The sequence below is a fragment of the Antechinus flavipes genome, chromosome 1 (genome assembly GCF_016432865.1).
Source record: "Antechinus flavipes isolate AdamAnt ecotype Samford, QLD, Australia chromosome 1, AdamAnt_v2, whole genome shotgun sequence".
Classification (NCBI taxonomy): Eukaryota; Metazoa; Chordata; class Mammalia; order Dasyuromorphia; family Dasyuridae; genus Antechinus; species Antechinus flavipes.
In genome coordinates, this window is record NC_067398.1 from 432,172,672 (window position 1) to 432,195,595 (window position 22,924).

At 33.9% G+C, this 22,924-nt stretch overlaps 2 protein-coding genes across 4 annotated transcripts in view; one reads left to right on the forward strand and one right to left on the reverse strand.

Annotated features, from left to right (window-relative positions):
- Positions 1-1,616: 1,616 nt before the first annotated feature.
- Positions 1,617-6,210, forward strand: RBIS (ribosomal biogenesis factor). 3 transcript variants are annotated; one of them, XM_051969963.1, is made up of 6 exons: positions 1,617-2,075; positions 2,835-2,943; positions 3,088-3,194; positions 3,937-4,050; positions 5,521-5,631; positions 5,836-6,210. In XM_051969963.1, the coding sequence occupies exons 4-6, from the start codon at positions 3,940-3,942 to the stop codon at positions 5,893-5,895; spliced, it is 282 nt and encodes a 93-aa protein (XP_051825923.1). In that variant the 5' UTR covers positions 1,617-2,075; positions 2,835-2,943; positions 3,088-3,194; positions 3,937-3,939; the 3' UTR covers positions 5,896-6,210. The 3 variants fall into 3 exon arrangements, with proteins under 3 accessions (XP_051825923.1, XP_051825926.1, XP_051825924.1); XM_051969966.1 differs by lacking the exon at positions 1,617-2,075 and adding an exon at positions 2,112-2,416; XM_051969964.1 differs by lacking the exon at positions 1,617-2,075 and adding an exon at positions 2,512-2,739.
- The window catches only part of E2F5 (E2F transcription factor 5), a 30,556-nt gene continuing 13,572 nt past the window's right edge, over positions 5,941-22,924 (reverse strand). The window contains exons 2-8 of the mRNA XM_051969962.1: positions 21,058-21,167; positions 18,953-19,116; positions 17,105-17,146; positions 14,045-14,109; positions 12,452-12,713; positions 8,681-8,725; positions 5,941-6,752 (exon numbers count right to left, since the gene is read on the reverse strand). Coding sequence (XP_051825922.1) covers positions 6,643-6,752; positions 8,681-8,725; positions 12,452-12,713; positions 14,045-14,109; positions 17,105-17,146; positions 18,953-19,116; positions 21,058-21,167 — 798 coding nt within the window. The 3' untranslated portion in view covers positions 5,941-6,642. The remainder of the gene's footprint in view (positions 6,753-8,680; positions 8,726-12,451; positions 12,714-14,044; positions 14,110-17,104; positions 17,147-18,952; positions 19,117-21,057; positions 21,168-22,924) is intronic.

The following is a 22,924-nucleotide window of genomic DNA, read 5'->3' on the forward strand; positions in this document are numbered from 1 at the left end:
GATTTAATGCTGCCACTTGTTATGCGAGGTAACCAAAGAGGTCTGATAATCTGGGATTCAGCCAGCACTCACCACCTAAAGAAATGAAGAACTTCCTTGCAGAGAGAAGAATAGATCAAGTAATGATTCCTGCAGGAATGACTGCCTATCTCCACACCCTTGATATTGCAATAAACAAGCCATTCAAGGACCATTTGCACATGGAAGTCAATGACTACATTGAAAATAGAATGGAAAGAAATCAGCGTGGAAACTTTGTGAAGCCCTGTCTGCAAGAAGTTGCGACTTGGGTGAAGAAGTCATGGGATAAAATTACTGACAGCTGTGTCGCCAAGGCATTACGAGCAGGTTACCTGGACAAGACATGTTCATTTAAAGAGAGCTATATTGCTGGACATGACAGATTGGGTCCACTTCTTCTGAAGGAAATAGAGGCGCAAGACATCCAGGACGGAATTCAGGGTATGGACACTTAAGACGATGTTGTTGAAGAAGATGACATGATCATTATTGAATAAAGGTACTTTTTTTTTTGTTCACATTTACCTGTTTATTAAAATTGCTGTCAATGTTCATTAAAATAAGCCCTCCCCTGAAAATAAGCCCTCTGGAGGTTTTCTGTCCAAAAAAAATTAATAAGACAGTGTCTTATTATCGGGGAAACATGGTATTCGATTTTGATCTTAAAAGAATTTATGTGAATGATCTCTCCAATGTCTACCCATCCTGTAAAGCTTTTGTCTATCAGGAAAGCCTTATCTCACCACATGACCAGCCCATTTTCTTTTTTGATCACACAGTTCTCTGCTAACATCCTTTACCTTTATAAAGCAAAACTAAAGACGTACACTTTAGTGGCCCTTGCTTGTATTTGTTTTGACACCACTGCTTTGGGCAACTCTATGAAGCTATAAATTGTAGAGAGGATGGTTACTTGCATTGGTAGAGACACTTTTTTCACAGTTACAGTGATCAGTGCTCATTCTTAAGTAATACAGATTGTTGTCCTTGAGTCATTTTTGTCTGCTTAACTCTTCTTCGTCATCCTTTTTGGGGTCATCTTGGTGAAATTACTGGCTTTTCCTTCTCCATCTCATTTTACAGAGGAGGAAGGTGAAGCAAACAGAATGAAGTGACTAGCCCAGGGCACTCTATGCACTATGGCGCCACCTAGCTGCCTGTCTCATTAAGATTGATTCCAGTAGCTCCAAATCCTTAGGTGGCACAAGGTATGGAATACTGACCACGACAGCCTGAGTCCAAATCCTAGCTCTCTCAAAAGACTGTATTAAGCATTTATTATGTATTGGTTTTAAAAGTCAAGATATAAGGGAAAGCAAATTGTACAATTTATTGTACAAATAATATGCACACTGTCAGTGGAAAGTAATTTTACAAGCAAAATTTGACTCTGTTGTTAGTCACTTGACCATCAGCTTACATTTCCTCTTTGGAAAATTAGGGGATTGGCCTCCAACTCAAAATCTAGATCTTAGGTTTTGTCTGTCTCTATGTCCATATTTTCTATTTCAGGTACAGGACACTGGAAAACATCTGGATGGTTCCCCCTTCTTTTTTTAATCCTTGCCCTTTAGTGTAGTGACCATGTTAGCAGGGATTCAGGTAACTAAAGTAGGGCAGCAGCGCCACCTGCAGTTCGCTCGGAGAATGCCAGTCACACACCAGAACTCAGCTCCGGGGCAGTTCAGACAATAGCTGCTCGCTCCTACGGATGCTTTGGTTCTCCGGTTTCAGAAACGCCGTGTAATGCTTTCTAGTAAAGGGCGCTGCCTGCCGGGAAGCACGAGTCGTTTCCAAGGATAGAACATCCTAGAGGAGGGGAGGGACGGCAACTTTCGAGAGCAGGGCTAGAGCAGCAGTTCTCCTGGGGGCGGAGCTGGACGGAGCGGAAGCGCCGCTAGAGGCGGGGCGTCCCCTTTTCCGGAAGGCGGTGCCTCTCGGGTGCGTTTGACCGGGCGCTCCACTAGCGCCACATACGTCAGCCTGACTGGTGGGGCTGCACGTGGTCTGCTGCGTTCCTCTGCCTGGGTCCCCCGGATACGACTTGCACGCTGGTAAGTAAAGGGCTGATGGCACCGACTGGGGGCGGGGGCGAGTGCGAGCTTGGGCAGCTGTGTGAAATTGTGTCCCGGGAGTCCCTCTTCACCGCTGCCCCACAAGACAGGCCACGCTCGCGCCGCTGCTGGGGTCCTGGGGTTTGGAACTTGCACTGCCCCTACAGATACATTTTACCCAGGAAGAAACGGAGACTTTTATCCCGCCTTCCTGCCCTAGAATGAAACCCGGCCAGGCCAGCATATTTACCAAATTATTGCAGCTACTTTTCTTTGTCGCTTTACGTCTACAAATTTTAACCCCGCAGCTGATGACACCAGGCTAGATTTACGCCATATTTGTAAGTGGACGACCTTTAACCTTCGTGATGTCATCAGTAGAAGAGTTGTCTAGACAACTTTTTCTAATAAGCTGCAGGTTTTTCTGCCTATCCTGTAGTCATAGTGAGTTTGGGAGCCTTGCTTTGTTGATGTTTATTCTCCTTGTTAATATTCCACCGAGTTCAAAATAAGGATGGTGTTGCTTTGAGTCTTGTTTTAAGGGAAGCAGTTCTTAGTGTAAATTGGAAGGATGTAGGATAAACGTGGGTTCTCGGATTTCATAAAATTCCAGTGGTTGGCAAGGGACCTTTCTAATTCCAGTAGCCCAGTCCCGTTCTGACAGGTGAGGAATTGAGCTGCCGAAATTGCAGTTTATCCCACTAGAACAGGACAGAACCTCTCATGCCTAAAATTTTTCTAATTAAATTTTTTTTCCAGCATAATCACCCCAGAAGCCTTGTGAATTTTAGTTCCTGTCAGTTCTCTTCCCTGTATTCTAATCTACACAAAAGTATATATTTGAAGTTTCTGCAACATGATGGTTTGGGTAAGTTTTCCTATAACTTTGAATGAATATGAAGTTAGTTATTTTTGTTTGGATGTTTGCAAAAACATAAGTCTATATATTCAAGGAAGGAAATGGAAGTTTTTCAAATTTAAATACTAATGCAATGCCTTTTATTTTTTTCAGGAATTGCCACTGTTGAACTGATTGAGATAACCATTGGTGTCCAGTATACATAGAAAGTGCAGCATTAAGATTATCTTGTTTTTGGATGATCAAAAAACAAGCTCCAGGTAACTTGTTTTTCCCCGGGGTAAAACAGATGTCACATACATTAGTTTCTCATAAAACCTGCTAAAAAAACATTTTATGAAGGGCTTACTTCCTCTGCCAAGCACTGTGTTTAGCTGAGGATACAAAAAAGGCAAGACAGTTCCTGTCCTTGAAAGTGCTTACATTCTGAAGGAGAAATATCGAAACTAATATACATATAAGATATCTGTATCTATATGTCCACACACACACACACACACAATGTAAATTGGAGCTTTTCTCAGAGGGAATGAAGTCAATGAGAAATCTCAATAGAACATACAATAAAAAGGTAAGATGAGACTAACAAATTTTATTAGCATTTCTAGAAATACTCAACAACCCTTTCTAAAAATTCAGTCCCCCTCCTTTCAAACAAAACAATTATGAAATAACCAGGTTTGATACAAGATGCTTATTAAGCCCCCAAGCTCTTTACTGAGGAGTTGGACATATTTGGGAAAAAGATGGGATGGTCCAATGTCAGCTAAAACAGAGAAGGCAAGAATCCAAACATTTCCTTCTAAGTATTAGGTTGTAAATTGTCTTTTTTGGGAATGTTATATCAAATTTCAAATATATGTTCTCAAAACAACTTTAAGAAATGATATCATATATTATTTCTACAAATTTGGACTTGACATTCCAAACATATAAGAGATATTAAATTGCTTTTCAGTTTTAAATTTGGACAGCTTAGATTTCTCTTTTGTGCTTTTTTAGACAATGGGGAAGAACAAAGGGAAAGGGCAAAAGATCAAGGATGTATTTCATATTGCTAAGAAGAATTTGAAGGCTAAAAATAAAGCTAAACCAGTTACCACAAATCTTAAGAAGGTGAGTGTTAAAAGAGTAAATATAATTTTCTTTATAATCCTCTTTTCATTAAGCACAAGACTAATGTGTTTTTAAAAATCAAACCATGCTTATTTCACTAGGAAGTTCTATCTTGGGCACAAAAAAACCCCTAACTAAATAAAATCAACAGATACATTGCATCTTAAGAACATATGTAGTACTATATCCATTCTCTATCACTCTAGTGAAAGGAGGAAAATCTCCTCGAAGGGCCAAGATTGGTCCTTATAATTTACAAGATTGTTTTGCCTTGAAACTTTTCCTGATTTTTTTTTTTTAATTTTAATTTTTAAGTTTTCATTAATATCACATTCCAATAGATGGAAATTTACTTTTCCATTTTTAAATTTTCATTAATACCACATTCCAATAGATGGAAATTTACTTTTCCATTTATTTGCTAAAATATGGACATTATGTACTACCTTCAATATTTATTGATGTGAGACTTTTCTTTGAATCTTGATGGTATGTACAGTCTTTTAAAGACAGGACAAAGGATAAGATTCTATAAAATGTAATTGTTATGTTAAGCAAATTCTTTTAGTATAAACCTAGGCAATTTTAGTTTCTAATGTGATTTTTATGGATAATACCTGTCTGCTCTTTTTTCATACTAAAAAAATCTTAATTAATATTTACTCTTGAATTCTTTATAGTCAGCTTTTCTCTTCTCAAATGAACTTGGCATTATTCAGAAGGCAATTAGTCAATGATATTTATTAAGTACCTGCTCTTTGCCAGATGTACTGTGCTTAAGCATAGCTGGATTTACAAAAAAGTTTTAAAAGTCACTGCTCTAGTGTTCACGTCTTTTCCTAGCAGATAGCCACGTAAATTTAACTAATCTCAGGAAAGTTTTGAATCTAGCTATACATTTGAGTATTGTGTGAAACTCATTATCTTATGCTTAAAATGAACTCTACTTTATGAAGCTTTTTCTTTGAAAAAAGTTTTATTGATGATTTAAAAGATGTTCTGTCATCATTTAGTAATAGCTAACACTAAAAAGACCAGAATACAAAGAATCCTTTCGAGGGCCAAGGTGCATTACCTGATTTAGTAAAAATTATAATAAAAGTTTTACATCAATGATTGCTTGTTTAGAAATGTCAAGTAAATCAAACCAACACATTGGCCATTTCCCCCCTATAACATCCTTTAATTCTAGAAATATCCCAAAGTATTTAGGGAAGGTAGAAATGGTGTTCTTTTTAAAGAGGAAAAGCCTATTTGGCCAGTTCCTAACTTGGAAACCAAGTTGAATGATTAAATAATTTAACTTACACGAATTGCTTTTGTTTAAAATATATAGACAAAATAAGTTCATAGTACTTTTGGCATGAGTTGTTTTAATTACTACCTTTTTTTAATGTAAACTTTTACATTACATTTTAGGTAAAGTGATTTGGGTTTTAGGATTAAACTTTACTTTCTTTTATTTAAAAGATAAACATTGTGAATGAAGAAAAAGTTAGAACTGTAAATAAGGCATTCATAGATATCCAAAAAGAGCTTGCACACTTCTCGAAAAGGCTGTCACTTGAACCTGATCACCTGGTAAGTTTGATGATAACATTAATTAAACTTAACAGTTTATTATATTTTAAACATATAATGATTGATCAAAGGATATTTAGTTCTAGACATTTATACTTTTAAAAGTGCTGAGATAAAACTAAACTAGATAAGTAAATTAGAAAGATATACAAAAGTTAATAATTTGTCTACCATTTATGTAACTTTCTCTCTTGGTATTTTCAGTGCTCTTCAAGTGAAACAATTACGGTGGATGATGCCACAAGATTAATGGCTCAGTTGTAATATATATTGGAAGTATCTGGATTCTAAGAAATGGACCAACAAAACTGGTGCTTGTATAGTTTTATTTTTTAAAAATGTTAATGTACAGGCATTGGCACATTTTAATGCAAACTACAAAGGCTTTCCTAAAATCTAGGAAAGTGGAATGTCAAGAAGTCAACACAAAACATGAAAAACTTAAAGTGCTAAAACAGAAAGGCACTTCACAAAATTTGTTCATCTAAACAATTCATGTGTTATTTTATATCCTTCACTTTGCAAATGGCAGTGAAAACTCATTGGACTAGAAGGACATAAATAAAAATATGGACAGCTGGTGGCAGTAATGTTATACAATGATACTTTAAGTGGTGAGACTTAGGTCTTTTATTTTGAAATGCCTAAAAAAGGCTACTTAGTATTAACTTGTCTCACATGAGGGACCTAAGGTCCTGGGATCAGAATTATTATAATATAACCCGCCCCACCCCCCCCACAATTTTTCTTTTTAAACATAAATTTGTTCTCAGGAAAAAAAAAACAAACCAAAAACTTGCAAAATCACTTTTTGCCCTGAAGAGATCAAAGCCCTTTTGTTCTTTTGGGTACAGTTTTGTGAAGTAAATAATTAAACAAAAGGAAAAATACTCCCAGAGTCAGTGAACTACAAAGTTGTTACATTCATTATTTTAAATACTTAGGTTATGAAGAAGTCTAGGATGTTATACAGTTAGAGGTAGATAATAGGCCAAACAGTTCTTAAGGAATCTAATAATTTAGTATCTGTACATCAAAGAGATCACACACTCCTTCGTTCTCATCCAGGTTAAAGTTGTAGTCATCCGCAGGAGTAGGAGAGAGCCGTAATAAAGGAAACACTGTAAGACAACACATTCAGATTTTAAGGGAACAAGAATTTCAAGACAAATGAGTGCAAAATATGAATGTCACAACACAGATGAAGTATCTTTGGCACAAAGCCTAATTTATGCTTACATAGTACTTTAAAGTTTATTAAGCATTTTCCCCTCATATTCAAAGTGTGAGGCATCCCCATATGCCTCATGGCATGTCATGTATTTATGATAGGAAACAATGACAAAATTTGGGAATCAGTTGTTTATTCTTTCTGTTGAGAAGGACGCCTTGTTTAAGGTATCAGCAAGTGAAAGTGGTGGAAACTCAAGTCCTAATTATTTAGTGGGAGATTTGCATTTGAAATACTTATTTCATCTGCTTTCCAGGACCTTTCCCCAGTTAATCCTTATTTATGTGAACTTGTACTTGTGAATTGTTCTTTATGACTTTAACATGATTGTACTAAACTTTACACCTAAGTGACCCACTAGTTCATATTGGCATCAGTCACTTAGTATTTTCACCACTCTTTTCTAGGTAGATATTAAATAGCTCAAGTTTATAGGTAGCAGTGAAACTGTATCTGAAAAGGACAATTGTTGAATTAGTGACCAGTATCCCAAAGACTATGATTTCACTATTCTCTGGATGGCTAATAAGGGGTATTAGTATGAAATATATACATACATCCAGAGAGAGCAACATAGTACCCTGGAAAGTGTTGAGCATGTACTCAAGTACCCACAGTCAAATTCCATCTCTACTACTGTGTGACCTTGATAAATCCGTCTCTGGGTCTCAGTTTCTTCATTTATAATCTGAATTATGCTACCAGGCCTGCCTTCTCTAACTCTATGATCCTATGAAGTCTTTCACCATTTAAGTTCTGAAAGAAAATTAGAATGAGCAGAAACTTACCTGTAAATAACACTATAAATTACATAAGAATACAATACAAAAATTACCTTTAACTTTTACCCCAGGTTTTTATAATATAAAATCTATATTATAATACTAGGATTTGGAATAAAGGAAAAATGTTTTACTGAATAACTGGAAATAGTATAATAATGCTATCAATAGGCAATGCACTTCACTTTGTTTAAAAAAAAAAGTGAAGTGATATAATAGTATTTTGCATTTATAGAGGCAATGTGACCTTGTGAATAGAGAATGAGTGAGGGTTGGAAAAGGAAAAAGTAGATTGACCCTTGCCTCTTAAGTGTGCTGACTATGTGATTAGACAAATCATATTAAAAAACCTCCAGGCTTTGAACTTGTTGCAGAAATAGTAATCTGCATTAACAAAAGGTTTTTTGTTTTTTTTTTTTAATCTAGAAGTTATAATCACAGGTTCAGTTGGCATAGTGATTTATGATTAAAGATATTATTCTACTGAACAAGGACAGCTAAACGTTAGAATTTTAACTTGGAAAAACATTTTGATGTCACTTCTCCTCACCCCCCAACTTCTAGTGGAACATTTTTTATAGCTCAACAGGGAAATAAAAGTAGAAACTGAAATCTGGCAATATGCCTCTAGAGTAAGCATTGAAAGGAATTATTGACCTATGTGTTTCAGATTACCTTGATGTCACTGATTAATGCTACTGCTATTCTCCATAACTGCTGCTCTTCAATAATGAAAATGGGGTAACACACATGACCAACAAATTAGAATTTGGTCAGCAAATGTGAGAAATCCCTCACAGTTCACAATTACTCTAAACTGACAACTACATCCAGTATTCTTGCCATATCCAAAATACATATAGAATTAAAAGTCCTCACATGCTTATCATTTAAAGAGCAATTAAATATTAATGCAACATTTTTCACGAATAGGAGAAATTAAATATTAATGGTTTATAATTAACATAATTTTTAGAAAAGTTCACTTCTATGTATCTATTTGAGCCAGATAAAGTAAAGAGTTTAGGCTACTTACCATCTGAAGACATTAATTCATCAATGATATCACCACTAATAGATCCTGTCAAACAAAAAAGCATATGATGATAAGGGGAAGAGGGATATTTAACATTTCAATTAGTTGTTATTTCACTTAGTATTAAATAACAGTGAAAGATAACCTGATAATTACATAGCAGGTAACCAAAACAGCAACTCCATTAATATGTGGGCTAAGCCCATTGAGTAGGTACACCAATCTTTTATCATGATACTAAAAATCAAGTAGATAAACCAGACCAGGTTGGAAACAAATAACAGGTTGAAGCTTGTACCTCAAAGTGGTGACTGACTTCTAGGCCGGATGAGACAGACCCAGGTTCAAAAGAAAAATAAATTAAGGAAAACTTGGGAATAACCAAAGAATATTTTACTAGTGTTAAATTGTGAATATTCCCATTCCCAAGATTCACTTGAATATTGTTTCTTAGTTTTTATAATACACATTTCAAAGGAAAACCTATGGCACATATTATATTCACACCTAATAACTCCTTGCTGGTAAGCCAGCAAATAAATGGGTGAAATCTTATTCTGGAAAATCAACAATTTGAAGATGATAAAAATTAGGGTTCTAGATGAAATGGAACTAAGTATTCATATTCTTTACTACTAGCTGGCATTCTAGTAGATAAATTGAACTTAGTTGGTACCTTGAGTACTTACTAAAATGACATTCAATTCTACTTCACTTACATCCAGATTAATCACATAAGTAACAATAAGCAAAGCAATTACAAAAGGCACTAGAGAGTTTTACTTTTAGTAAGTTATAAAAATCAAGTTTTTTCTCTTTATACATTTTAATAGTTTACTATGAAGTATGTTTCCCTTTTCCCACTGGCATCCAAGATAGAAAATTCTCTTCAGCTTCTCTTTCTGAGCATCCCCAAAGCAGTTTTTAGTCCCTTTTAGTTCCTTCCTCAAAGAATTACTCATAATTCATATTCATAACTTCATCTATCAGTTCTAATTTGAGAAAACACTAAATCTATCTGATAATTTTTCTCATACACATGATCTCTTATCTCCAATTATGTTTCTGTTGTATGCCCCAACATCACCTCAAATTTAAATAATCTAAAACTGAGGAAATTATTTTTTTCCTAGAAAAACTGGCTCTATTTCCTATATTCCCTTTTCCCCAATTATTATCCCAAAGTACTCTTGAAACTCCAGAATCATTTTTGATTTCCCTTTCACCAATCTCACCCAAATATTTCCTTTTCTCTCTCTAGTCCCATTTCTATTAAAGAAAGGTAAAGAACCCCAATAGTCAACATTTATCTCAGGCTTTTATCAACTCAAAACTTGATGACTTCAAAAATCCATCTGATGAAGTCCTAGGTAACTAGGTGAAGCTGGCAAAGAAGGACTGAAGTATAGATGGAATTGCTCTCTGAAGCAAGCAGGGAAAAATGCTGATGGGGATCAGTTTAGCCTCATAGCCCCACCTTCTGTGGAGGTCATGGATAGTCCCCCCTTGCTATATCCAGTCAGAAACTTGAGCTCCATCAAATCCCTGAGGTTAAATTTCTCCTATAATTCTGTCCACGGCTCATGCCATCTTTGCTGAACCCCTTTGGGTTACACCAAATAATCCAAGAAAATTGTCCTGGCATGACAAAACATAAGAGGAAAATAGAAGTAATCATCTGATCATCACCTCATAGGGGTCCTTGGTGGAAAACAGAAGAAAATTACTGCCAATTTTGAAACCCCTAGATCAAAGAGAAAATTCTCCAAAAAGCAAACAAAAACCAATTAAAATATTCTGGAGCTACAATTAGAATTGTACAGGACTTATCTACAGCCACAATAAAGACCTGTTATATACACTGGCAATCAAAAGAACTAGGTCTGTGGCCAAAAATATCATATCCAAAGTTATCCATATATAGAATGAAAAAAATGGATATCCAATAAACTTGAAGATTTTAAGGATTTTCAATCAAACCCAAACTTTAGAAAATTTAATATATAAGAGCCAATATCAAAGATCAATTTCAAGGAAATTAACATGGACACATGGAAATGTATACCATATGTTTAAGACTGACATCAGCAATTGGGCAGCTCAAGAAAGATTGGGGCAGAGTTGAATAGACTTTATAAAAGCAAAATAGCCTAGAAAAAGGTAAAAGTAATAATTATGTTATACAAATGAGGTACAGAAGAAGAACAGACACAGGCATTAGAAGGAGAAGTCTTGCAATTTTGAAAATTACATCTGGAATGGGTTAAATATTACATATGTACTATCAAGGATATATATGACACCCTCCAAAATTTATAAAGAAAATAGGGGAAAGGAATGGATGGAGAGAAGGAGGCAAAGGATAGATGAAGAAAATAGAGGGATGGCAGAGGGAGGTTAAGTAACAGCAAGGCAAGTTAAGGAGCAGATTTATACCAGAAGAGTTAAAAGGGATATGAAAGAAGAGATAAGTCAACCTTAAAAATTCAATTGAGAGAAATCTATAGTATATGTCAGCCATACTAATGTTTTAGACGCGTGTTGGCATATAGGTAGAAGCCTGTGTGTGTGTTTGTGTGTATATATGTGTATATATATGTGTGTATATGTGTTGTCTAAGTATATGTAGAAATATATGCATGTGCTATGTATTTGTGTATATAGATGTGAGGGCAGGTATGAGAGTTTGTGTATGTGTGTGTGAGATATATATATATATCTGTGCTTAACTATAGCCTGCTTGGAGGAAGTGGGGGGGGGGAGATGAAAGGATAAAAAAAGAATAGATTTTTTTAAAGTGCACAGCAGAGAACAAGAGAATAACTTACAAGGAAGTAAAAATGGACACCATTAAATATTTCTTCTATTATTATATATCCTTTCTTGAACTGGCAATTTACTGTTATATATTCTGAATCCTCCCTGATTCTCTGCTGGGCACTTGACAATGTTCTGTTCTTTTTTTTTGTTTTTTTCCTACTTTTAAAAATACATATATATGGTTTTTTTCCTCTCTTATTAGCTTCTCTCCACTGGTTTCACTAGTCTGTGAAACCATATCTACTTTTTCCTCCCCTCCTAAGAATCTGAATGTAATAGAAATTTAAAAAACTCATGTTCAATGAATGAAATAATGAAGCAAGCAGAGGCAGAAGAAAGCAATTAGCTCCAAGCTCCTGAGCTCCTTATAGTTTGACTTCCTATGGGCTATGAAGTCATGGCTTTCTCGTTTGAATTTTTGGTGTTTAATTTTCAAAATTTAACAGTTTTTAGTGTTTCTAAAGCTTTCATGCAATTGAGGGAGGAAAAAACATCTGCCTTTCTATTTCACTTTATGGAGTTTGAAAGAACTAAAAGTGCAAACTTAGGAAGGGAAAAATTACTTGGGCAACATTCACCTTTTTTTTTTACTCTGAATTTCTATAATAACTATGTAAAAGTGTGAGCTGTTATATAATTGATGAATATATAAACTTGATTTGTTCTCTACTTGGATGAAGATATATTTCCTCCCCAAATAAATTATAAACTCCTTGAAATAAAGTCTGTTTCTACAGTTTCTTTTGTATTTTCACAATGCTTAGTGTAATAATGAGCACAAGAAGGTATTTAAAAAAATGCTTATTGAATATTTGGTATCATGCTTCCACAGCTTAAATAATGAAGCAATTTTATTATAACTGATAATTATACCTTGCTTTTTGAGATCTCTCTTCTTCTTGCTTTACCTTAAAAAAACAACAATAAACCTCCAAGACTTCAAAAACTTACCTGAGGGTGTGTCTGAAACTGGTGTCTGCTGATGTTGACTTCTGGTAAGGGTGTGTTGTTCAGGCAGATTCTGGGGCTCTGTATTAGGTTTCTGTGGAGTCACTGGAGTAGAGACTTGAGGAGGTTGTGTGAGGTCATCAGGTGGAGGAACAGGAAAAACCACAGGCTTAGAGGAACTGGATTCTTTATTAATAAGGAGCACGTGAATAGGTCCTGAGTGACTCTTTAAATTGATCTGATATTTCTTTTGTCCATTCTGGCCCTTCAAAGTTGAAATGATTTTGTTTAAAAACAAAATTTAAAAAAATTAACATTATTATTTTGGAACTTAAGCATATCAACAACTGATGGGAGAATTGATATTACTTATACGGTTTTCAGAAAGAAATGAAGAAGAATTAGATGAAATATGTTTAGTAATATGGCAACTTTCTCAGAAGGGTTAAATATCATTTTTACAATACCCTAACATACAAAATAATACAATAAAGCTAGAAGGAATTATAACCAAGTTCAGACAAAAGAATGAATCCCTCTCCCTCTTTCTCTCTTCCTCCCTCCTTCCCTCTCTCTTTCTCTTTCCCTTTCCCTCTCTTTGTATGCAAAGCAGGCCCTCAGACTGGTCTTTTGGCTTCTCAAGCTCACTGCCCAGAGGTTATTGCTGCCTGGAGTGAATCAGAAATGGGTTCAGATGAGAGAACTCCAACCTTTCCCACAACAGTTGCCGTAGAGGGGGCAGAGTATCCCTGGGGAGTCTTGGACCATAAATAGCAAGACTCTCAAGTATGGGGCTCTCCATACTTCTAGGCGCATTGTGGGTTAAAGTGCTAACTTTACGGCCTTTCACCAAGTCACTGTGACTTGGGCCTGAACCTACTTTGAGGTCTTAGTTTTCTATGTAGCAGCTAGTCATGCGAGTCTGCAGCCTTTCACAGGGGCAGATGCTTAGCTCCTCTGGAAAGCATATGAGCAGATCAAAGAGCACATGTAGCAGATTCTCCAGATGAAACCTCAAGTCCCTTGACACTTCCAGATTTACTTGACAGATATAGAGATAAATCATAGATGAACAGAAAAGTGATAAACACGTATAATCTGTCTGATTCAAATTTCCTCATTTGTAAAGTGGCAATCACTTACTTCCCAAGATTGTTGTGAGGATTAAATAATACATGTAAAGACTTAGCAGAGGACATGGCACATAGTAAAAGCTATATAAATATTAGGAATCATCATCATTATTGTTATATTATTACTATTATTTAGGGTAATATATCACCATATATATTTTTTTATTCTCCCCCCCCCCTTGTCCAGGTTTGAATATCTTTCATTGACTAGATCACCTTATGAACGCCTTAGTTAATTCCTCACATCATTACTGATTTCCTGATATTCACTTTTGGAAGAAAGAAATTATATTGGTAAGTATCTTTTCAAGTGACTTATTCACTTCCCTCCAAAATCTGGTCTTTAATGCAGACAATGCAGATTTTTGGTGTTAATCCAAAAATGGACTTTAAATACTAAGTCAATGTTCTGTTTAAAAAAACCTTTGCCCCTTCAGAAACATTATATTGCATTCATACATACCATTTCAGGAATAGGTACCTCTAGCTGTGTACCAGAAGGTGCTTGAATTGCAAGAAGTGTATCTCCTATGTATAAATATAAATATATTTTTAAAAATTATTTTAGGTTAGGTTCATCATCTATATACTTATTTCATTCCAAATGGTTACACATGCATTGAGGATCAATATATAATAGACTTTGTTAGCTCTGTAATAAAGATAAACAGTCTTGCTTTCCAGGAAAGAATCAATAATAGATGTCTGTTGTCCAATTACACCCTCGCTAAATAGAGAGACTCACCAACGGCCAGTCTCCAAGGTAATAAAATGTTTGACTCTCTGAAGATCATCTAAGTCAAATGAGATTGCAATCTACTTCACTTATCCACACCCATGAAATCACAGATCCCAGAATTATTTAAACATTATATAGTTATTGACTTAAATAGAACACAACCAAAAACATTTTACAGAAATGAAGACATAATAAGAGAGATATTAGTCACTCATGATTTCAGTTGATTGTTTTTCTGTTCTGTTTGGCTCTTTGTAACCCCTTTTGAGGTTTTCTTGGCAAAGATACTAGAGTAGTTTGCCATATCCTTCCCCAGCTCATTTTACAGATGAGGAACTGAGGCAAACACAATTAAATGCCAAACCAGTCACACAGTAAGTAACTGAGGCCAGTTTTGAACTCAAAAAGATGAGTCTTCCTGACTCTAGTTCTGTCATCCTATCCACTCACTGCACCATCTAGCTGCCCTCACTCAGTATTGAACAGTAGATTATACTTAACTTACACATTTAGTACCAAATCAAATTCCCAAGGGGCAACTTTATAGAACTAGTTCGAATAACCAGAAAATTCATTTTGGGGAATAAAATATCAAGAATCTCAAGGGAAATAAGAAATAAAAAGTAAAAATGAAGTGGATCTATTAGTAGCCAACAAAACTAATTGAGAATTGATCAGTGGAATAGATTCAACAGTCAAGACCTAGAAAGCAAACAAATTAGTATCATGGTATTCAGTAAATCCACAGACAACCAACTATTTGGGTAAAGACCATTTATCTCACAAAATCTGCTAGGAAAATTGATAAAGTGTTTGGCAGAAATTTAGTTGATATTTCACATAAAATACCTTATGAAGCTCCAAAGGGACATAAAGAGTCACAAATGGAAATAAATCAAAAAGAGGAAATACCTTTCACAACTATGGCTAGGGAAACAGTTCTTAATTGAGCAATTATATATATATGTATGTGTGTGTGTGTGTGTGTGTGTGTGTATACACATATATATATATGGATATATATATCATAATAAATAATATAATAAACATGATATAATAATAAATAATATATAATAAATACCAAAATAAAATATATAAAATATAATAAATAAATATAAAATAAAAATAAAATATAAATAAACACTGAAATAAATAAATAATATAAAATAAATATAATAAAATATAATAAATAACAATAAATATAATAATAATAAATAATAAAATAAATATAAAAGAAACAATTCCTATTAGCATGAGAGATAACATGACATCGAATAGGATATTAGATGTGGAATTTTAAAGCCGGGCTCAAATCTCTCCTCATACATTTAATAGCTTTTAGGATCTTGGAAAAGTTACATAGCTAATGGGTCTCAGTTTCCTCATCTATAAAATGAGGGTAAATTTGGGGCCCATTGAGAGCCCTTCCACCTCTAAATCTATGAATAGGAAATGGAAAGACCTTCATACAAGCAAACTAAATGCAGCTGAGATTTGGACTTTGAAAGACTTCAGAAGAACTTTGATCAATGTAATGATCTATCAGAAAATTGAAGAAGCATGCTTCACACTTTTAATAAATAAACAGGTGATGATATTAGAGGTGCAGAATAGAATATAGATTTTCAGACATGGCCAACATGTTTTCTTTTACTTAATTATACTTGGTACAATTGATTTAGGGGACATTTTGCAGTAACACATAGTAATGAAGATTCATAAAAAAGAAAAAGGCATCTATAAAACACTAAAAATACACAGAAGAGAGCATCTCTGAAAGAAACAGATAAGCAATATAGCTTATGGTCCTATTAGATGACGCATTCGTGTTTGTGAAATTTATAATAAAGGAAATTTTCAATTAAAAACAGATGTAATTGGGACTGCTAAAGTCTATATCTGGATATTTCTGGATAAAAGGAAATCTCGAGCTTAAGTAAATTCTTGCTTGAGTTAGTTTGGAATTTTATTTTAAGCTGCATTATATCTTTAAATAATCTTTGAGCTGCTGATGAATAAGATTTTCTGTGATGTTGCTGTCATTTTTCCTAACAAGTTCTTAAGTTATGATGATGAGTAAAGAACCATAAGCTAAACATTTTTTATACAACTTTAGGGAATAAGTTGAATTTCATTTGCTAAAGAATGTTTAGTGAAATGCAACATGCTAAAAACTTTATCTGTAAAAACGTTACTGCCATGTCACCAAAGAACATTTATTTGAATCCATTTCAACTAGTGATGATAATACATACAATACACACCTATACTCTTTCTTAGTCTTTCCCCTATGACCAATGGCAAATACTTGCTGAATAAAAGGTTGGACAGTAGAGTTAAAAATCACTAAATCAAAACAAAGTTAAATGGTTCAAATAAAAAATGAGCCCTTGATCTTGACCTCACTATATCCCAGAAAGTTTTAAGATCGCATATAAAAATGACTACATTCTATCTTAACATCATTGAAGTTAAAGAGGAACCGATTATTATTATTATTGGAAATTTTGTTAATATTGGAAATAAGTTAGTTGAATTTGGGTTTTTTTAGATATTGGAAAAGCAGCAGAATGGCATGGAGAATTTTAAATAATACAACTCATAACTTCTGTTGAGAAGTGAATAAGATGTTTCAAAATCAGCAATAATAATATAAGGTTTCAAAAGTTTAATTTTTCTAATTTCTTGACCAAAGAGATATCTTCATCTACAATACACGGAGCATGATGCTCAATAGTGGGGATACATAGAAAAAATGGTAAACGAATTACTAGCAATACTTACCATTAAAACAATTACAGATATCTTCATGAGTTATGTAAGAAAATGTACTGTCATCACAGGTCAAGGGAAACAGCATGGTATTCTTGATGTAACTTTAAATTTGTAACAAGATGCTGGCCCCCACAAAGAACAACTTTTAAAAACAATTTTCTTCTCCCTACAAATTCAGAAATGCAGTTTTGCATACCATGTTAGTCCCTACTTCGTAGTCCAACCTGTGTAGAAGTATATTTAAATTTTTTTTCCTATAATACCAAATGAAAATATTTATTTAGGCAAAGTTGTATTTAATTTAAAATTTTCTAATGAAAGAGGTTTCATTTTGACTTTGTAAGGGTTTTAGACTTGCCAGGCACTAGGAAATAGATGGAGAATGTTGTGCACAAGTAGATCAGCTCAAGTTTTGAGGTAAAAAAAGGGTTGGAAAGTACCAGCAGAAGCAACTTTGCTAGCTGTACCTTGGGCCTGGCCAGGTACTTGTAGAGAAGACTTTGAACAATGATGATCAAATTGATCAAATCAATGGATATCAAATTCAAATATTTGAATATTCAAAATAAAAATAGGGTGTTGATGGGTTTATTTATAAAACTCAGATTATCAGAATTAAATGGTATTTGTTGGCCAAAAATGATAATTTTAGAACATATTAAAAACCAACTGAAAATATAATACTCAATAAAACTTCAGAAAAGTCCTAGGACCTGCAGGTAAGAGGTGTGTTTCTCTAATCTTTCAAGTCATGGAAGACAACTGTGTCCTTCATAAAATTTACCTTCAGGCTTGAGGAACATGTCAAGCACAGGTTGGATCAAAGGTACTTGGGTCATGAAATTAACTTGACATTTTTTATTTTAAGCTGTGAATTATACTGTAATAATTTACTTTAATCATACTGTGTTCAAGAACTTCAGATAGGTGAATTTTGACTATTGATTGTTTCCAATTTTTCCTGTATGTAGCTTGTTTGTACCTAGTTGTAGGCACTTTTTTTTCCCCCACTTTAGATTGCAAGGTCCTTAAGAGCAGACTGTCTTTTGCTTTTCTTTGCAACACTAGCACTTAGTACAGTGCCTGCACATATAATAGATGTCTGACAAATACTAACTGAATGACTAATTTTAGGACACTGACCATAATTATTTAACAACGCCATTTGTATTCTAATAGCTAAGCCCATTGTCCCTCCTCAGCATAAATTTAGGTTATATCTTAAGAGGCAACTTTACTGTAATAGAAAAAAACATTGACCTTGGGCTCAGAAGACTTGAATTATTAGCTGTGTGACTGTGAGCAAGACTGTGAGCTTTGATTTTATCTTCTATAAAGAACACTTGTTCTACTTCATAAGGTTGTTATGTTCACAAAGCACTTTGTAAACTCAAAATTACTAAAAATTTAATGTGAAGGAAATTCTTTTTTGTGGTTACAAGAACAGCATGCATAACTTCTAAAAATTGATGATTCATTCTGATTAGATGATGGAAATAGGGAAGATGGGAAATAGAAAAGATGGGCAAGGAAAAATACAATTAGAAAATTATTTTTTGAAGAAATGGGTCTTTCCCTTGCCTCTTGTTTCCAACATTTAATAAAAGAATTGAACTTGCCAACTTAAGAGATAATGTCATTCATAAACTAATTCAGCCAGACATCATCTTTGCAAGTTGACAAGTCAAAACTTGAATCAATAGATATCTTAACAAATTACTAAAAGAGTATTGTAAATCTTAGCTTTCGCTCAAAAGACCTACCTTCTGAAAATACCCTATACTTGAGTGCACCTTTCCTAAATAAAAATATATACAAAGTTATAGTTTGGTTATAAAGTTATTTAAGTAAAAGGATATCTGTTGTTAATGGAGTCATCCATAACATTTTTGATGCTTTGCTGTAGCCATAATTTCTGTTGATCAAGTTCTCTCTCTTTTAGCTCCAGATCCTCAATTTCTGCTTTGAGATATCTTAGTCTATCAATAACTTCCTTTGTATTACATCCAGCACCTACACCTCTTGAGAAATACAGAATATCCATCAAGTTAATTTCAATTAATTCCATTAATAAAATGATTATCTGGGTCACAGCCAATGATAATTTACACCATAGTATGATTTAAAAAAAAAAAAAAAGTCAAACTACCCAAAGCATTAGACTATAAAGCAGAAAACTCTGGATCTGAATATAATGATTTAGAAAATCCCTCAGGGAAGAGCTGATATGCTCTAAGCTCTCAATTTGCTTTGCTATGACAGGTTAGACTTGGCTCCCATTCTAAAGGGATTAGTTAATGAAGTACCAAAAGAATCTCATAATAAAGTCTTGCACAGAGGAGGCACAAAATAAATATTTGCTGTAAACACACTTTCAGAGTATTTAAAAGTTTACAAAAAGGCTCCAGTATACTGGCACATATCTATATATCCTTACTTAGTTTTTAAGACAGAAGTCCAATAAAAGACGAGGCCAAAAGGATAATTCTGATTTTTTTCAATGTATAATATTCAAACTCATCCTTGTATTTTCATGAAATTCAATCATAAACAGAATTTATTGGCCATTATCCATGGTAAAAGATTTCCATATTTCTCAATAATTTTTAGCAATATTACAGTTTCTGAAATCATTTTGCTTTGATAGTTATTCTCATTTGAGATGCTAGAACTCTTCCTAAGAATACTAATCATAGGATCAATAAATTAGATAGAAAGGAAAGACTTATCCTATGGAAATGGAAAACGATTAGAAATTCATTATATATTAAATATTTCAACTTCAATATTTGTATCTCTGATTTCATTGCTGAGGGAGTCCTTTTCTCTCCAAAGTGATTCTCACCCTTTCTGCCTAAATGGCATGCTTTCAAATTGTAGCCAGCTTGGTAATAAATCAGTTCTGCATTAAGACTGGTAATCAAAAAGATATAAAATCCATCTCCAAGCCCACTCTTAAATCCTACTGGGCAGAGCATTCCACTGGCATTACTCTGAAAGCCAGGGCCTTCTACATGGTATAATAAGGTAATGAAGGAGAATCTTGGTCCTACTTTTTTAGGGGGTCACACAGCTAGCACATGTAGATGTAGGACTCCAATCCAAGTGTTCCCAATTCCAAGACGGGCCCTTTATCCACTCTGCCATACGTACAAGTTAAATGAACTAAATTAATGAGTCTGTCAAGTAATAGGATCCATCAATTATTTATTGAGTACTTAATACATTTAAGATGGCTAACAAAGTCTGTTCCAAAGAATTTATAAAATTTCAGTTGGGTAGAGAACTCATATACACCTAAAATAAATAATAGAATCAAAGCATACTTAAAAAAAAAAAAATCTTGACCTCTAATTTCTTTAATTTAAATAGTTCTCTGGTGAATAATCTCCCGCTTCCCAATGCCATTCGACATAATTTATAATTTATAATCTTATATATAATTTATAATCTTAAGTGTTTTATAATTTATAATCTTAAATGCTTTGTCCTAAGTCATAAAGGTAAATGTATCAGAGGCAGTATCTGTACCCAGTTCACCTTCATTCTAAGATTAGATCTCTGCACCACACCATTCTGCTTTTCAATATGGGCATATGCATCTAAATGTCAAATGAGTGACAAAAAATAAAATTCTCCAGAAGAAAGTTCAGAAAAAGAAAGATCACCATCAGGAATGTCAGGAAACTCTTTTGAATTTGGTCTTGAAAGATAATGAAGACTTAAGAGCCAGGGAAGGGAAAAAAGCATTCTGAGTAAGGAAAATGGTCCCAGGGCAGAGGCAAGATTATGAAATGTATATTTGAAAGTTAGAGAGTAGATTGGTCTGACCAGAGTGGAAGTTCATATTGAAGAGTAGTACACAACAGAGTGGTACACAATAATGTAGGCAGAGGCCAGATTTTTTGGACATATGCAGGAAGAATCAAAATTTCAGACTATAACAGTAGTCTATAACTTACTTCCACTGGATACTATTTTTGGACTTTTTTTCAATTAAATCAATTCCTTCCAAAACATTGGTAATATCATAAATTCTTCTTTTTTGCCTGACAGCCAAAGTATCTGCAGCCTGTTTTTTAAAATAGGGGAAAAAAAAAGATAAAAAATTCGTATTTTAAGATAAAAGGAATTGATTATTAAAATCACAGTATGAATAGAATCCCAAATGTAATCCAATAGCTCAATATGCTCAAGTCATCTTCTATTCACAACCCCCTCTCAACCCCCCCCCCCCAAAAAAAAACAATATTCATTTCATGGCCAACAGCTGTTAAAGAAAAACACACACATACACAATCAGGTGTCATCATGCAAAGTACATAAAGACAATGTAAAAAATTCAGAAAATCTTTGCCTGATGAACAGAATTCCTATCTACTTTGCTTCTCCAATTAATGTAACAAAATCTAATTTCATAATGGTCAATTGTAATTACTGAAGGCAATTCAAATAAAAGATGGCAAAATTTGAATTTTCCATATAAATGATTTTTTAGATTAAAAACACTATAGGAAAAATCCTGGGTACCAGACATTATTTGTATTGTCTTGATGTATGTCATTTTTACTACTTTAATGTTTTAAAACAAAGCAAAAACAATAGTGAAATACCAATGCAAAACACACAACATTTTAGTAGAGATTTTGAGTCAAGGCAAATTGAGCCTGACATTTACTAGCTTTGTGACCCTGTGCTTATCACCCCTATCTGATTTTAAAATGGGAATAATAACAGTACCTACTTCTCAAGGTTGTAAAGATAAAATGTGATACTCTTTGCAAACTTTAAGTGCTATAAAATGCTATTTATTAAGCACAGAGTTATTGTACTTATATGAAAGTTCAGTGATTTCAAAATTTTTGTTGTTCAGGCATCTCAGTTATGTCCAAACTCTTTGTGATACCTTTTGGGGTTTCCTTGACTAAGTTACTGGCAGAGTTTGCCATTTACTTATTCCAGCTCATTTTACAGATAAGGATGCTGAGGTAAACAGGATTAAAGCCACGTGACCAGGGACACACAACTAGTGTGAGGCCAGAAAAGAAATTATTACAAAATAGTAGAACTTAATAAATTTTCTTAGAGTCCAAGTCAAACAAAAACCCAGAATTTTTCAATTAAAATGTTTATTATTTTTTCCCAAATTACATATAAATCAATTTTTAACATTAAAAAAAAAAACTTTTGAGTTCCAAATTCTCTCCTTCCCTCCCCCTCACTGAGAATGCAAACAATTTGATTAATAGGTTATACATATCCAGTCATGCAAAACATTTCCACATTAGTCATGTAGTAAAAGAAAATACTATGCCCTTTAGATATAGTTCCAAATTGCTCTACAGAATGGTTGGATCAGTTCACAACTCCTACCAAACATGTATTAGTGTCTCAATTTTCCCATATACCCTTCAACATCTGTCATTTTTCTTTTCTGTAGCATTAGCTAATCTGAGGTGGTACCTCAGAATTGCTTTAATTTGCATTTTTCTAATCAACAGTATTTAGAATATTACTCATATAGCTTTAGATAGATATTGCCTTTGATCATTTATTAATTGGGAAATGGCTTTTTTATAAATTTGACTCATCCTTGAGAAATGAGGCCTTTATCAGAAAATGTGCTCAAACTTTTCCCCACAGTTACGATTAGTTATTTTCCTCCAATCTATACTCACCCTGTTTATTTTTCCGATCATGCCTTCCCCAATCTACCCTTCCTTCCATCAGCCCTTTCCCCTCCTGTAATTCTGAAAGGAATTTCTATACCCAACTAAACATGCATGTTATATCTTTTTTGAACCAATTCTGATGAGGATAAGATTCAAG

Excerpts from the sequence above, each read along its gene's own strand:
- RBIS (XM_051969963.1), top strand. The coding sequence starts at position 3,940 with ATGGGGAAGAACAAAGGGAAAGGGCAAAAGATCAAGGATGTATTTCAT. Across the intron at positions 4,051-5,520 it reads TTACCACAAATCTTAAGAAG|ATAAACATTGTGAATGAAGA; the intron begins GTGAGTGTTAAA and ends TTTATTTAAAAG. Across the intron at positions 5,632-5,835 it reads CACTTGAACCTGATCACCTG|TGCTCTTCAAGTGAAACAAT; the intron begins GTAAGTTTGATG and ends TGGTATTTTCAG.